The sequence below is a fragment of the Myodes glareolus genome, chromosome 21 (genome assembly GCF_982192425.1).
Source record: "Myodes glareolus chromosome 21, mMyoGla1.1, whole genome shotgun sequence".
Classification (NCBI taxonomy): Eukaryota; Metazoa; Chordata; class Mammalia; order Rodentia; family Cricetidae; genus Myodes; species Myodes glareolus.
This window is the reverse complement of record NC_142046.1, coordinates 15,192,452-15,208,282: the sequence shown is the minus strand read 5'-3', so window position 1 is coordinate 15,208,282 and position 15,831 is coordinate 15,192,452. Positions and strand designations below refer to the sequence as shown.

The following is a 15,831-nucleotide window of genomic DNA, read 5'->3' as shown; positions in this document are numbered from 1 at the left end:
GGGGCGGGGCCAAGTCTGGACGTGATCGCGGGGGCGGGGTCTGCGGCGCCGGGGTCTCCGAGTCAGCCGTTAGCAGCCAGGCCCCGGGCCGCCGTCTCGGGTCCCAACGGTGGCCAGAGTCCAGCTCGCGCTGTCAGCCTCCGAACGCCACCTAGGCTGTCGAGGCGGTTGAGGCGGTTGAGGGCGTCCAGCAAGTCCGATTGGTGTCCTTGAACGTCACTCCTCGAGTTGCAGGAAAACATAACTGTGTTGACAGGGGACTGTCTCAGGTTCTTTGGGGCTAGGCTCAGTGCCATTCACAAGGATGACAGGTGGCCTTGCCCCTCAAAAATATGGCTGCCACATATTCCCCCCTCCCCCGAAGCCGGACGCCCCGCACAAATATGGCGGCAGCACCTGCAGTTGGCTCGCGGACGGCAGCCGTTAGTGCGCATGCTCCCGGCGCCCCGCACCAAAATGGCCGCTGCTGTCTGTCGGCGCGGCCGCCGCGAGACGGCAGTTGCTGGGCATGCTCCCTGAATGCCCCGCACTGGCATGGCTGCCGCCTCCACGAGAGTGACTCTAATTCTCGGCTTCCGGTCGTAGCCGGCCGGCGCTCATTTCCCTTCTGGAAGCTTAGTGGAGCCGGGGAAAGGTGCGGGGTGAACGCTGAGCGGGAACTGCGAGCATCCGCGCCGGCTCCTAACGGAGAAGATGGCTGAGGGCGAGCGGCAGCCGCCGCCAGGTAGGGCGGTTGGAGGGCCCCGGCCTGCGGATAGGAGAGGGGTGTGGCTGGGGGGGGGGTTCTCAGGAGCGGGAGGAGATGCAGAGGCGTTAGAGGCGAAGCTGCCGGCCTCCCGGGCCGAGGCGGGTGGCGGGGAGGGCGACCGGACTTGGAGAGCCCGGGGCTGTCCGAGGGCTGGGCAGGGCAGAGCGTGCTGGGGTGAAAGATGCCTGGGGTCGGGAGTGAGGGAGGTCTAGGAGGCTGCCCTCTTTATGAGACTTTGCTCGAGTGGGCCTCGGCCTCGCTCGCACGCCAGTTTCCTCCATGCCCTGCCTACCCTGCATCACCCTCCCTCCCTCCCTCCCCGGGGTTTCAGTGTCTGCGGAGTCGAGAGAAACTACCCTTGGTGTCTAAACCACTAATTTAAAAAGGCTGTTTGTGCAAGATGAGCGGGTGGGTGGCATCACCGTCTATGACTTTTATTTACGTTGTGCCTCATTGTAGTTTATCGCAAGGAACTAGGGCAGAGGCACAGGCCGGCGCTTCCTGGAGAAGAAAGCAGTATGCAGACTCTGTGCAGTTAAGAAGGCCCGGAAAATTCTTACAGAGAATGAATAGTTTGGCCAAACACAGCTCATGTTTTGAAAGCGTTTCATGATCCTTCGGCCACGCTTCATATTTTGTGGTCCCAAAGAAAGTCTCAGTAGAGAGAAAGCGATGAGCATAGTGGAACTCAAAAGCAGGCGTTTATTTTAAATTATGCTCAAACCTCTGTGGATGTGTCCTAATGAGTTGAGGGGATGACAGCAGGAGCTGGGAGCTATAGGCAGGCAGACTCATGTTGGAATGAGGGTCCCTCAAGACAGGGAAGCGCTGTGGGGACCAGAACCTGTGCACTGAAACAAACAAAACAAAAACCTTGGGGAGATCTGTGACTTCTGGAAAGACACAGTCTCTGGAAGCAGCCCCTTTTTGAAGTCTGAAATAATATTTATGTATTTGAAAGCAGGGTCTCACTATATATGTGTAGCCTTGACTGTAGACCAGATTGGCCTCAAATTTACAGGGATCTGTTGCTTCTGCCTCTGAGTGCTGGGATTAAAGGTGTGTGCCATCATGCCCAGAGGAGTTATTTTTTAAAATCAATTTTATCAGTTTTAACTTATGTTTTAGAAATGAAATAGATTTGAGCACCTATGAAGGGCAGCTTTATGGCAGGTAACGAGAGTAGCGCCCGCGGCCCAAACAGGAGTTTTTAGATTATTAACTGGTGAGAAATTCTGTAAAGTTGTGGAAAGTTTGGAGTTACACAGACTAATATGGCAAGTCACAACCTCTGTGTCCTTTAGTAGACTGAAAATAAGGATATTCTTGCTCAGCAAGTAAAGGTGTTTGCTGCCAAGCCTGGTGACCTGAGTTTGATTCCTGGAACCCACAAGGTAGAAGGATAGAACTAACTCTTGCTTGTTCTCCTCTGACATCCACACATGTGCATGCACACACACGTGCGCACGCATACTCTAGAAATGTAATTTTAAATGAGGTTATCCAACTTTCCTCATGGAATATGTGGGCATCAGATGTGACCAGCGTGGGGTGTGGCGGGTACACAGTGGAGGTAAACATATCACATCCAAATGGGAAGTGATAGTTCAGGCACACTCTTGGGGGGCATTGTGGGTATTTTTGTTTGTTTTGATACAGGGTATCACTGTGTATCTCCAAATTTCTCTAGGAAGATTGTGTTCTCTGCACATGCCACACAGAACTTTTCCAGGACTAGAACTCACAGTGTAGACCAGACTGGAACAGAGCTCACCCAGCATGTGCTTTTGATACAAGGCCACTGGCCCTGGCTGCCCCGGAAATCATCCTACAGCCAAGAATGACTTTGAGTACCCGATCTCTTTTCTCCCTCTCCTGAGAGTTGGGGTTAGAGGTGTGGGCCACAGTGCTCAGCTCTTAGGCTTTTGAGGCAAGGTTTTACTATGTGGCCAAGGCTGGCTAGAATTGGGGATCTTCCTGCCTCTATCCACTGAATGCTGGAACTGCAGTGATGTATTACTGCACCTGGGCTACTTTGGGGTTTTTAAGGAACACCGTAAAACTCTTCATGTTTTGATCTTAAACTGTCCATTGGCTCTGAATCCTGTGTCAGAGGCAGCCTGTGGCTGGAGAAGCTGTGGGTATGCTCTCTCTTGTACTCTTGTCTCTATTAGTTTTTGTTTGCTTTTGCTTTTGTTTGGTTTTGATTTGGAAATGTGTATTCTGTTGACTGTGTTTCTTCAGGGACTTATTGTTCTGCTTCATATAACGTGGCTTCTGCTCTTGGGATTGTAGCCAGGCCTGTAGGCCTCTCCTCTGTGAAATAGTGTCTGGAGGGCAGTTTGTTGCAGGGAATAGATAGGTCTCTTACAAGAGGCCTGGGTCCCAAAGATCATATGCAGGCTGTTTATTTGCAATGGGGAAGACATTCCTCATAAAATGTGTCCCCATAAACTGTGGTTGGCTCCTCAGCAGATTGGCTTTAAAGCTTTTTATTTAGCATCTTACTTGGAGTAGCAATTTACTATTAGAAAGGGCTGGGGTGGGGCTCTGGGAACAGTATATGTGTGGGGTGGGAGGAATAGGAGGCTGAGGGAGCTTGTGGACTTCCTGTGTGTGACCTTTTCCCTTCCTTCACCTTCTACTTTACTTTTGAGTCCTGAGTCTGGAAAGTTTATCTTGCTCTTATCTCACTTTCTAACTTTCCCCTTAGGCTTACAAGTCCTCTGGTACTTTTAGTTTCCTCACTATGTCTCTTGGAAGGCTCTGTCCTTGCCACAGCTACTTTTACTGCCTGCAGGTTTTAGAGGAAGGCAGCAGGGCAGGTTTATGTTCTGTGGAGCCTTGTTCACCTTCCTGAGAGCTGCATTTTTAAATGCGGCTGACCCACCATGTCCCCAGTTGCAGACTCAGGCTTGAGCTCGTGCTCTGAAACCCGTGGCAGGTGTGTTGGAATTCAATTTCTTGTGCTTAAAGAGGTACACTCCTCTTTAAACTCCAAGCAAAACTATTTCAGCATTATATAAATGCCTTCACTAAGCAGGAAATACAAAGCCTACGAATGTCTTCATATTAGTTTATGAACTTATTTTGGGACCACACAATGATGGCACATGCCATTAATCCCAGCACAGGAGAGGCAGAGGCAGGTGGATCTCTGTGAGTTCGAGGCCAGCCTGGTCTACAAAAGCTAGTTCCAGGACAGGCTCCAAAACTACAGAAAAACCCTGTCTCAAAAAAAAAAAAAAAAGAAAAAAAAAAAAAAGCCAAAAGCAAAAAAATCCAAACAAGATTCTGTCAAAGTCAACTTGATTTTATTTTTTCTTCCTTCCTTCCTTCCTTCCTTCCTTCCTTCCTTCCTTCCTTCCTTCCTTTTTCAGACCCAGGCTGCCCGAGAATTTACTGTATATGGTTATCCTCCTGCTTCAGCCTCCCATATCTTGAGACTACAGGCAAGTGCAGTGATTACAAGTGCGTACACCACCGCCTGGCTTGATTTTATTGTTTTAAGTGTCTTGTCCAGTTAGAGATTGTTTTTGGGTTGTTGTCCTCATGTTTTCTTGAGACAGATTATCTCACTGAACCAGGAACTATGGATTAAGCTAGGCTCTGGCCAGTGGGTTCCATGGATCCCCCTGAATGCCTCCCCAGGACTGGCTTGCTCTGTTTTCACTCCTTGTAAAATGAAAGACTGGAAGCTGGTGGGTTTGACTTGGCCTCAAAGGCTGGTATCTTGTTTTAAAAATGAGAGAGAAGTGTGCAGTGGTGGCTCACGCCTTTATACACAGCAGTCAGGAGGCAGAGACAGGCAGATCTCTGAGTTTGAGGCCAGCCTGGTCTACAGAGTGAGTTCCAGGATAGCCAGGGATTCACAGAGAAACCCTGTCTTGAAAAAATTAAAAACAAAACAGAACAAAAAAACCCAACAACTTCACATTAGTTAGTTTGGAAGAATGGTTTGGAGGAAGAAGGAAAAACAAAACAGTAAAAGGAGAAGGCCCATTGATGGTGGTGACACATGTCTTTACTCTTGGAAGGCAGAGGCTGGCAGATCCCTGTGAGCTTAAGGCTAACCTGGTCTACAAGTCGAGTTCCAGGACAGCCGGGGCTACACAGAGAAACCCTGTATCTAAAACAAAAAACCAAAGCAAAACCCAACAAAATAAAAAAGAAAGAAAAAAGAGGGGGAGGTCTGGGTGTGCTGTTCTACTCCTTGATCCATGGACTGAAATACAAGACAGAGCTCTCTGAGTTTATGGCCAGGCTGATCTATAGAGTGAGGTCTAGGCTAGCCTGGACTATACAGAGAGACCTTGCCTCCAAAAAGAGAGGAGGGTTGGAGGGAGGATGAACTATTGACCTGTTTGCCCTTCCATTTTCTTTGTCCAGATTCTTCAGAGGAGACCCCTCCAACTACTCAGAATTTTATCATTCCAAAAAAGGAGATCCACACCGTTCCAGATATGGGCAAATGGAAGCGGTCTCAGGTACGAATGACGCCTGCACTTGAGGTTGGAGCTGGGGGAGAATCTGAGGCTCTTTAATCGGTAGCTTTCCAGACAGCCCAGGGTATAACCCTCGACTTTCCTGTTCTCGGCACCCGAGCTGTCAGTACTAAGGAGGGAGATGAGAAGGTAGCTGTCTCCCTCCCTCCCACTCAGTGCACAGAATTGCTTTGTCAGGAAGGCCTGGCTGGGGCCCTGGTAAGTCTGGAGCATCCCACTCTGGTTAAATCATTCATCGCTTCTTTAATGTTATACTGAATGAGCTGAATCTTTGAATTCTTGTTTACAAGAACCTACACATAGGAGCCAATTCTAAGGAGGAAAAGAGACTAGCTTGTGGATACCTCAGCCAGGAACATGACTACCCTAAAAATAGCTGGGAATTGAGATCCAGTTCCCTGGCAGGAGGCTGGCCTTCTCTGCTGCATAGCCCAGGTGGTGGGCAGAAGAAAGCTAATTGTGCCTGCTAGTCTTCCAGTCCAGAGCTGAGGAAAGAAAGACCACTTGGAATTCTTAGAGAGGGCCTTGGGCCCAGCTCCAGCCAGCACTAATGCCAGGTCTGTAGCTGCCATGGAGAGTGTCATTTACATAGACGACAGGTACACGGGCCCTTGCTTGTGTGACAGATTGTCCATGCCAAGTCTGCCAGATTTACACTGAGCAGCCGTATGCCTTGCTCCATTGGGTAGGAAGGGTCACAGGAACCTGTCCTTCCCTTCTTTCACAAGCCTGCCCTCTGACAGTTGCAGATGGATATCACGTTCTTTTCTGAGTTTTCACCAGGATAAGCACCGTAGTCCCTTCGGCTGCTCAGAGGCCATGAATGGAGCCCATCATCATCCTAGTTGCTCTGTCACTGTTGAGTCTTGTGGGGGCAGTCCTTGAATGGCAGGCTCTGACCTGACTCTACCTGCTTAATGTCACCAGATGCTGTCCATACCCTCCCAGTTGAGAGACTGTTCTTATCTGGAACTAGCTATCTGAACGTCTGTGACACCACCTTTTGCAGTCCGTGGCAAACACCGGTTCTGGTTAGAACAAGGGATTGGTCTTGTCCTGTGTGGGAAAAGTTTCTGTGTATGATCCCCCTGGTCTGCTGGAGGCCATTTTGCAGGCTTATGGGGGGCTCTAGTATAGACTCACCCAATCTAGATGCCAAATGTTTGTTCTAATGTTTTATCATGGGTGTCCCAGGGGAAGAAAGTAAGAAGTAAAGAAGAAACAAGATGGAATGGAGACACTTGCTCTCAGAAGCCACTTTCCCAGGGGCCTGCATCTCTTGTTTTTTCTCCCTGTGCTAGCCTAACCTGCAACAAAGTAGGAAGAAAGTCCAGCTGATGGTGGGGCTAGTATGCCAGCTGTCATGATTATGGGCAGGAAACAGCTGGCGGCAGAGATTCTGCATTGTAGCTGCCACCCTGACCTGGGGAGATGATCTGGGGAAGGGAGTGTTGGGACATTCCTTAAATGTCTGCTGGTACAGACTCAGCTGTAGAGTTAGGCTGGCAGGGTCCTAGCTCTGTGTCTAATGAAATCTTGGTCCTGGAAAACCATGGGCGAATTACTTTTTTTTTTTTTTAAACTCTATTTTTTAATGTTTTATTTATTATTTATTATGTATACAGTATTCTGCCTGCACATACACCTGCAGGCCAGAAGAGGGCATCAGATCTTATTACAGATGCTTGTGAGCCACCATGTGGTTGCTGGGAATTGAACTCAGGACCTTTGGAAGAGCAGTCAGTGTTCTTAACCTCTGAGCCCAGCCCGGGCGAATTACTTGTTAAAGTCTTTGTTTCTTTGTTAGTAAGGTGGTGACAACAGTGTCTTCCTGTGGGACTGTCTAAAGAAACTACCTACAGCAATTGTGAGCACTTGGTAGACCTTGGCTAGGAATTGGCTGTGGTTGTGATCACTGAATGGCTGGCTTTATTGATGGAGCAGCCTGTGTATTTGGTGCTATCTGTTTACTTCTGGTACTGAGTTGGGAGTGGGAGCTGGGGCAGCTGGGGTAACTGGGGTGGAGCTACCGTCTTCTGACACCATCTTCCTTCCCTCCTCTTCTCATTTGGCAGGCTTATGCTGACTACATCGGCTTTATCCTCACTCTCAATGAAGGTGTGAAAGGGAAGAAACTGACTTTTGACTACAAAGTCTCTGAGGTAGGCACAGGCAAGGAGTCCTGCTCCAGCCCACACAGGGTGATATCCATGGCAGGCAGATGCAGACTATGATTTGCCTAGCACAGTGCCAGAAGATTTGTGGCCCATACTCCTAATGTTTTAAATCTATGAATAAAATCACATTTATAACTAAAATCAAGGTAAATATACAATTTTAAAGTCTGTATTTTTTCTAATTGGTATTTTTTTATTAAGCTTGAAATTAAAGATGACAGAAGGGGCTGGAAATGTGGCCAAGTGCTTGCCTAGCATACGCACAGCCCTGGGTTCCATACCTAGAGCTGGAAAAAAAAAATTAAGGTAGTAGATGAGTTCTCTGGAGAGATCTCTAGCGGAAGCATGCATGGCATCAATGGAGACCAAAATAGGGTTAGTTCTAGTTCTGTAGTAGATCCAACACATACTTGGCATGCATTAGGCCCTGAGTTCAAACTGCAGCACCATACCTTCCCAGGACAGCCCTGGTGATAGTGCACAGGCACACCTCCTGTCTGTTGGTATAACTGCTGAGACATCCCCTCGTTTGTTCTAACAGTCCTGACTTTGCAGCTGTATCCCTGGGCACTGTTGTTCTGAGCATTTGACAAGGAGATCTGTGGGCCATTTCCTCACCTTCATTCCTAGCAGAAATGCTGAGCAGAGAGCACGGGCAGGCTCTTGCTTTGGGGATCCCCCTGTTTAACAGGTACTCTGGTTGTTTTAGAGACAGACTTGATTTTAGGAAAGGCATGGACTGGGAACAGATGACCAGCCACCTCTACCACTGGAGGGTGTAGTCTTCCTTGCTACATGCTGTTGCAATGCCGTCTTCCAGAACTGGGTCCCAGGTTTCCAGTGGCCTCTTAGGTTCATGTCCCAGTTGGCCCAGGGCCACCCTGAGCCTCTTATCTCAGACACCAGTGGCTGAGTAGCCTCTTAGCACTTTGGCTTTCTGCCCTCTAGTTACTGCTGGGGCCTATTGAGTAAGGTCTGGCCTTGTCCTGGCCTAGTTTCTTCATCTGTCCTAGCCTAACATTGCCCCGTTTTAGCCCTCATACCAGGTCAACTGCTGGGTGTTATAGTCTTGCTCTTTGTACTAGATAGGAGCTAGGACTGCACTGAGAGACAGCTGGCCCTTGAGAGCTAGCCCATAAGTGACTCCTTGGATTGTCTCTTTTGGGGCTGTGACTTTGGGTATAGACTGACAGGGAGGATGAGCTCAGCAGTGCCCAGTATGCTGGAAACATCAAGGGGAGCTAATTAAAGGAGAATTCATAATTACCCCAGCCAGGACTGAGCTACCAATCCCCTTGGGTCCTCAATTGCTCCAGAGTGTCTATGGGAGCAGGCCTCACTGATCAGTCGTTGCCTTGACTGAAGGACTGCTCTTTTGGCAGTATCTTATTGTCTTTCAGAGTTTGCCGCACACCACCTCCCAGCTGAGTGGCTTTGCTCCCCTCCACCCCAGATTTTTTTAGTGCTGGGGATAGAACCTAACACTCTGCATACGCTAGGCAAGAGCTCTACACTAAATCGTATCTCTATCTCCAATTCATCTTTATCTCCAATTTACTGGATAATCTAGGCTGCCTTCAAACTTGTGTTCTTCCTGCCTCTGCCTTCCAAGTACCAGGATTATGTTTTCATCACCTATAATCCTTCCTTCTTGTCCTTTCTTGCCCTCTGTAGAGTGGCTGGGCCCTCAGGATGTAGGACATGAGGTGGGGAGCCACTAGAATCCCATGTGCAGAGGTTATCGTGTGCTGAAAGCCTCTGCTGTTCTTAGCTCCGTGTCAGCAGGCTCACTTAGGCTCTCTCAGCTCTAACTTTCTTTGCTTTTCTTTTCTCTTCTTTTTTTTTTTTTTTAAAGATTTTCTTTATTCACTATGTATACAGTATTCTGTCTGCATGTATGCCTGCAGGCCAGATCTCATTACAGATGGTTGTGAGCCACCATGTGGTTGCTGGGAATTGAATTCAGGATCTCTGGAATAGCAGGCAGTGTTCTTAACCTCTGAGCCGTCTGTCTCTCCAACTCCCTCAACTCTAACTTTCCACCAGATGTTCTTGTTTTAGCTGGGGCACTGCCTAAGCTGGATCCATTCCTATGCCTACCTCAGTGGTGTACAGCCAATTTGGTCCTCAGAAGTCTCCTGTGTTGGCAGGGGCAGCAGAAGGTGCCAGTCATAGCATGTAGCCATGGCTGTGTATAATGCTTTCCTTGTCGCACTCAGCACAGCAGCCAGAGCTCCTGTGTCCTCTTAAGTACAGCACAGATAGCTCTCAAGCAAGAGTGGAGGGACCTAGGCTAGTGATTTCCATACAACCCGAAGCACAAGACAAACCACAGCAAGGTAGAGAGTTTGTTTAGACCCGTGATGACAAGTTGTTCTTTAGATTATACCTATGCTAGTACTGGAGAGGGTTTCTATTTTGTTTTGTTTGCTGTTTGCTTGTTTTTTTTTGTTTGTTTGTTTTTTTTAAAGAAAGGGTGATGGGTCTGGAAAGCTTTTGTTTGTTTTTGAGACAGGGTCACTCTATATAGCCTTACCTGGCCTGGATCTTACTGTGTAGACCAGACTGAACTTGAACTCACAGAGATCCTCATACCTTTGCTTCCTGAGTTCTGGAAAGAAAGACATTTGATACCACACCTTATTTTGTTGTTTCTTTTGCCTTTGTGGGTTTCTTCTTGGCGGCGGGGGGGGGGGGGGGGCAGGGAGTTTTGAGACAGGGAGACAGGCTTCTCTGTAGCCCTGAGTGTCCTGGAGCTCACTTTGTAGACCAAGGTGACTTTGAACTCAGAATGCCTCTACCACCAGGGCAGAATGAGAAGTTGGCAAGTATAATCTTAGTTCAAGAGACACTGCTATAGGGATGAGAGGGGCACAAGTTATTCTTTGTGCCTTGGGGTGGGGTGGGGTGGGGTGGTTCCAGCCCAGGATTACTTCTCTCTCCAGCAGGCCAGACAATGGATGCAGAAGGAGGAGCTATGAGTGTGTTAATTATTTACCAGCCCAGCTGAGCTAGCTTCTGGGTCCAGGCTCCTGCTGACCTTTGGAGCCACGTTCTTTATCCCCTTTAGTGCCTTGTCAGGGCTGCAAGCAGAGATCTCCAGGGAGCCTGGTGCTTCCTGGGGCTAAGATGTCCCAACCTCCTGCAAGACCCAGTTGCCCTGTGAAATGAGCTTTGGCTTATACTCAGCATGAGTTCCTGGTGACCTGCTTCCTCCCAGAGCCTGACTCTGGCAGCACTTGCACCTACAGTTATGCCACTCTAGCCACCGCCTAAGCCGACAGGCAATTTCTTCCTCCATGCCCCAAGAATAGGTGAGGAGGTGGCTTCCCACCTCTTCAGCAGCCTTCTGGGCCAGTGTAATGCTGTGCAGCTAGAGTCCTTTGCAACTGGGGTCACTGGAACCCTAGTCCTCAGCAGGTACTCGGCCCTACCCAGTTCCAGGATCTCCTGGAGATTTCGTTTATGCTGAGCATTCCCATCGTCACAGACAGAATCTACCTTCTGGCAGGGACCCTCTTCCCAAGGCTTCCTGGCCTTGAGTTGCCATACAGTCTTACAGCCCTTAATCCTGACTTGTTTCTCCAAGCCACACCTGTGCCTGAAGGAACATGTGGATGGACGCCTGACCTGATTCCTCTGTAAACAGCATTTGATATACTGGTGCCTCCCACGCCTGTGACTCTGCTTCCTGGTGCTGGGGGGCGGTCATGGAGAGATGGGTTCTTAGGCTGCCAGCTCTCAAAGCTTTGTACAGGTAATCCCAGATTGACACTAAGACAGCACTTCAGAATTGTGAACCAGTATTGTGTCTGGTAGTGAAACATGAAGAAAGCCTAGACATTTAACAATGAGGACCATTAAGGGGGTCACAGCATTCTGTGTATACACTGGTGTAAAATGAGGTTCGGGGGAAAGGAGCAAGCTAAGGCATTTGTCCATTGTCCAGTCTCAGGGTCTGCAGGCATTATGTATATCCCATTGCTTTGTGGCAGGCTCTTTCCCTCACGTTTGGAAGAAAAAGACAAGCTCGGGTCTCTAAGTAGCTCAGTGCTGTTTTAGTAGTGTTGGAGGCAGGCTATCTGCCTGTGGAGTTAGTTCTTGAAGTGCTGAGCAGAGGAGCACTAGAGAAAACAAACCAGGATGTTCAGATGCTGGTGGTGTTGGTTTTGGGAGGTCAGAGTTACTGGCTGTATTATTATTGCTGTGATCAGTACCTGACAAGAAGCAGCTTAAGGGAGAGGGTTATTCTGGCTTGCAGTTGAGGTACAGTTCATCATGGCAGGGAAGGTAGAACCAGCTGAAGGGATGTGGGGTGACTGTTCGCATGGCATCCACAGTCAGGAAATAGAGATGAAGGCTCAGCTGGATTTCTCCTTTTATCCTTATTATTCAGTCTGGGATCCCACCATTCAGGGTGGGTCTTCCTCTTCATTTAAAGCATTTAGAAAATGCCCTAGGGACACACACAGGATGCTTCTACAGGGGTTCTGAATGGATCATGATGACAATGAAAATTGTCTTAGTTTTTCTATGACTGTGATAAAGCACCATAACCAGCATGGTGTGGTGGTGCACACCTTTAATCACAGTACTCAGGAGGCCGAGGCAGGCAGATCTCTGTGAGTTTGAGACTAGCCTGGTCTACAGAGACAGCTAGGGTTGTTACACAAAGAAACCCTATCTTGGAAAAATCCTTAAAAAAAAAAAGACACTATAACCAAAAGCAGCTTTGGAGAGGAAAGGTTTTATTTCCGCTTGCAACTCTCACGTCACAGTGTAGCGCTGAGGGGAGTCAGGAGGAGCTTGAGCGGAGGCCTAAAGGAGTACCGCTTACTGGTTTGTTCTTCATGGCTTGCTCAGCCAGGCTGGCCTCGAACTCAGAGATCCGACTGCCTCTGTCTCGTCCCGAATGCTAGGATTAAAGGATTGCACCACCACTGCCTGGCTTCAGCCTGTTTCTTACAGAACCCAGGCCACCTGTCCAGGATTAGCACTGCCCACAGTAAGCTGGGCCCTCATTTATCAGTCATCAGTCAAGAAAATACCACAAGCTGTCCCAATAGGCCAGTCTAGTGGGACATTTTCCCAGCTAAGGTTCCCTCTTCCCAAATGGTGCTAGCTTTGTCTAACCAGCACAGAGATGACACGTACCACACTGCATATCTCTTCTCTTCTGTCATACATCCGTGCTGTTCAGTGAAAGACTTCAGTCACATCTGCTTTAACAAAGGTGGGGACTGGGGTTTGTACCTATCTAGCAGCCTCTCCTGGGTAGCCCGGCTGAAGAAACAGTTGGAGCTACCCATGACACTGGTCTGTCAGCCAGTGTAATTTCCTCTCTGAAGGGAAGTTCACTCCCTGACCCTCCTTCATATTCAGGACAGTTAAGAATGAGAGTAACAGCTAGGCCAGCCTAGGGGCCACCTCCTACAGCAATTGAGATTTCCTTCTGTGGCTCTAGCAGGGCTGCCAGTCACTGGTGTGGTTCCTCTATCTCACCTTCACAGGCCATTGAGAAGCTGGTGGCTCTTCTTGATACGCTGGATAGGTGGATTGATGAAACCCCACCGGTGGACCAGCCCTCCCGGTTTGGAAACAAGGCCTACAGGACGTGGTATGCCAAACTTGATCAGGTGAGACTTGTCAGAGCACAGGGTGGGCCGGGCCAGTGGAAGGACTATTATGGCTCCAGATGGGGCAAGGTAATTTGTCAGAATGGCAGTTTTATTTACCTAAATTACAAAATCATTCTCTGTCCCAGCCAGTCTTTTGGGAACTGCAGGTGTGGCTATCCTATCCCCTGTATAAGGCTGCTTATTAAATCATTTTGTTAGCATCAGATTGGACATGACATGTTAACTATAGTACTGTGAAGTACTATACAGCTGTGAAAAGGAATAAGGAAGCCGGGCGGTGGTGGCGCACGCCTTTAATCCCTGCTCGTGGGAGACAGAGGCAGGCAGAAAAAATTCCCCCCAAAAAGGATAAGGAAAAGCCGGGCATGAGCTCATACCTTGGATCCCAGTTTTTGGGTAGCAGAAACCAGTGGATTCCTATGAGTTTGAGGCCAGCCTGATCTCTATAACAAATTTCAAGCCAGCCAGGACTACATAATGAGACCCTATCTTAAAAACCAAAACAAGTGATATGACTTTTAAAAAGCTCCAGTCTTTAAAAAACTCTTTACACCTAAAAGGTCCCAGTTCTCTTTAAAATCTGAGTCTTAACTAGGCTCTTATAAAATAGAAAATAAGGGATGATCAAAGTATAGTTATGATCAAATCAAAGTAGAACCAAAATTCAATGGTATTAAAATAAAATTTCAGCTTCTCACATCTAGAATTCACACATGATCTTCTAGGCTCCAAAGGGCTTGGGCCAGCCTTTGTCTCCTGCTCTGTCATCTGCAGCACACATAGCTTGTCTTGTAGGCTCAGCTCTATTCTACTCTTTCCATGATCCTTGTGCTATCAGTGTCCTGTAGTTTCCATTGCAATGGAGGCTACACCATCACTAATGTCCTCCACACCCCAGCCTCTCTTCAGGGACTCTGACCTTGCCACTTGATGTCAAGCCCCAGCTTCTCTCCTCCATGACTCTTCATGCCTTCAAAATCAAAAGACTCTTACATGTTGCCCAGTTTAGCTTCCAGCTGGAGATGTAGCCTTGCCCAGAGCAGCTTGTCTACACAGGTTATCTGGTGAAATATTTCCCAGAAGACTTCTCCTTAATGATGCTGATCTCGTATTAATCACAGCCGATTTCTCAGCACCAGCTGACCAGAAACCATCACATGAGCAGCCTCTGTAGAATCTGCTTCTTTGTGAAACTTGACAAGCCAGGCCTCCATTGTCTGTATTTTTCTCAATACTCTTCCAAGCTCCCACAGAACAGCCCATTAAGCTCTGAGGACTTGATGTTTTTTCCAGCTGAGTGTGCCAAACCACAACTTTCCAACAAAACATGGTCAGATCTACTGATGCAACAGCTCACTCCTGGTACCAGTTTTTATTCTGTTACTTTGTTCATGGTGTATATTGGCAGTAACAGAGAAGCAAATTGAAATAATCAGAAATTGTTTGAATCCAAAGCCAGAAGTCATTCACTTTTTTTGTTTATTTTTGCTTTTTGAGACAGGGTTTCGCTGTAGCCTTGGAGCTTGTCCTGGAACTAGCTCTTGTAGACCAGGCTGGCCTGGAACTCATAGAGATTCGCCTGCCTCTGCCTCTCAAGTGCTGGTATTAAAGGTGTGCACCACCATCGCCTGGTAAGCCATTATATTTCTATTAGAGAACACTGTGGAGCAAAAGACCTGCAGTTCCTAACATCTGAGCCTGGGTGTGTCAGTCAGGGCTCCTTGGTATTGTGTGGTATGATACCATACATGACCGCACTCACAGTGCACAGGTGCATGTTGTATGCTCCGAACCAAGGCTGCAGTGACATGTGTTGGAGCAGAGGAGAGCGTTGCCAAAAACACCCTGGACTCACAAATGCTGCTGATTTTTAATTAATTTCTGATTATTGTTTATACTGTTGCCACCCTCACATTTAGCTACGCCTACCCCCAGTTTAAGGAGTTGTGTTCTCAGCTAGTCTGGGCTACAAACTCAGAGAAGCAAACAAGTAGAACTCGAGTCTAGTGTGCTGATGTGCAGACCTTGTATCTGCTGAGTTGGGAGGGGTTAGAAATGAATTTTTCTCTGCTCATGTATGCAGAAGAAACACTAATAAGAGTCCAGGAAGGTCATAAAGCACTCCGTACTGTGCCACCCTGTGCTTTTGAAGACAGTGGAGAATGGGGTGAACTGAGGCTACTGTGCCACCTCTGGACTCTGGTGGTCTTGGTTTCTCAAAAGATCTGTGCAAAGTTCTAACTTAGAAGAAATAGGTTTACAGCCTGGTGAATCTTTGCTTTTTCTGTTGTTAGTGTTTTTCGAGACAGGGTTTCACTGTGTAGCTGTGGCTGTCCTGGAACTCGATTTGTAGACCAAGCTGTTCTTGAATTCACAGAGATCTGCCTGCCTCTGCCTCCCAAGTGCTGGAATTAGAAGTGTATGCCACCACTGCCCAGCAAATCTTTGTAATGCGCCCACCACCCAGTCAAGCTGTAGAACATTTCAGCTTTTCAGGAGGGTCCCTCAGACTGGAGAGAGTTGATGTTCACCGACTCTCTGGACTGCTATACCATACATGGATTTTATTTGCATGTTCTTCAATTTCATGTTTTTGTAGCCTCCTTCCCTTGACGATGTTATTCGTAGGTCAGATCTCTCATGTTGTCACTTGTGGCTTATCTTTTTCTTTGTTGTGCAGTAGTCTGCAGAAGTGTGCACAGGTTTATTCATTCTGATATTTGGGTACATTCTAGTTGATTTTTTGTTTTCTTTTGTTTGTT

General features: G+C 48.0%; 1 protein-coding gene across 3 annotated transcripts in view; it reads left to right on the top strand.

Annotated features, from left to right (window-relative positions):
• Positions 1–447: 447 nt before the first annotated feature.
• Positions 448–15,831, top strand: part of Ptpa (protein phosphatase 2 phosphatase activator) — a 29,777-nt gene continuing 14,393 nt past the window's right edge. For 2 of the 3 annotated variants that reach the window (XM_048431988.3, XM_085681406.2), the window contains exons 1-4: positions 448–724; positions 5,138–5,235; positions 7,329–7,415; positions 12,941–13,066. In XM_048431988.3, the coding sequence (XP_048287945.1) occupies positions 694–724; positions 5,138–5,235; positions 7,329–7,415; positions 12,941–13,066 (342 nt within the window). In that variant the 5' untranslated portion in view covers positions 448–693. The remainder of the gene's footprint in view (positions 725–5,137; positions 5,236–7,328; positions 7,416–12,940; positions 13,067–15,831) is intronic. The other variant, XM_048431990.3, reaches the window with a different exon arrangement.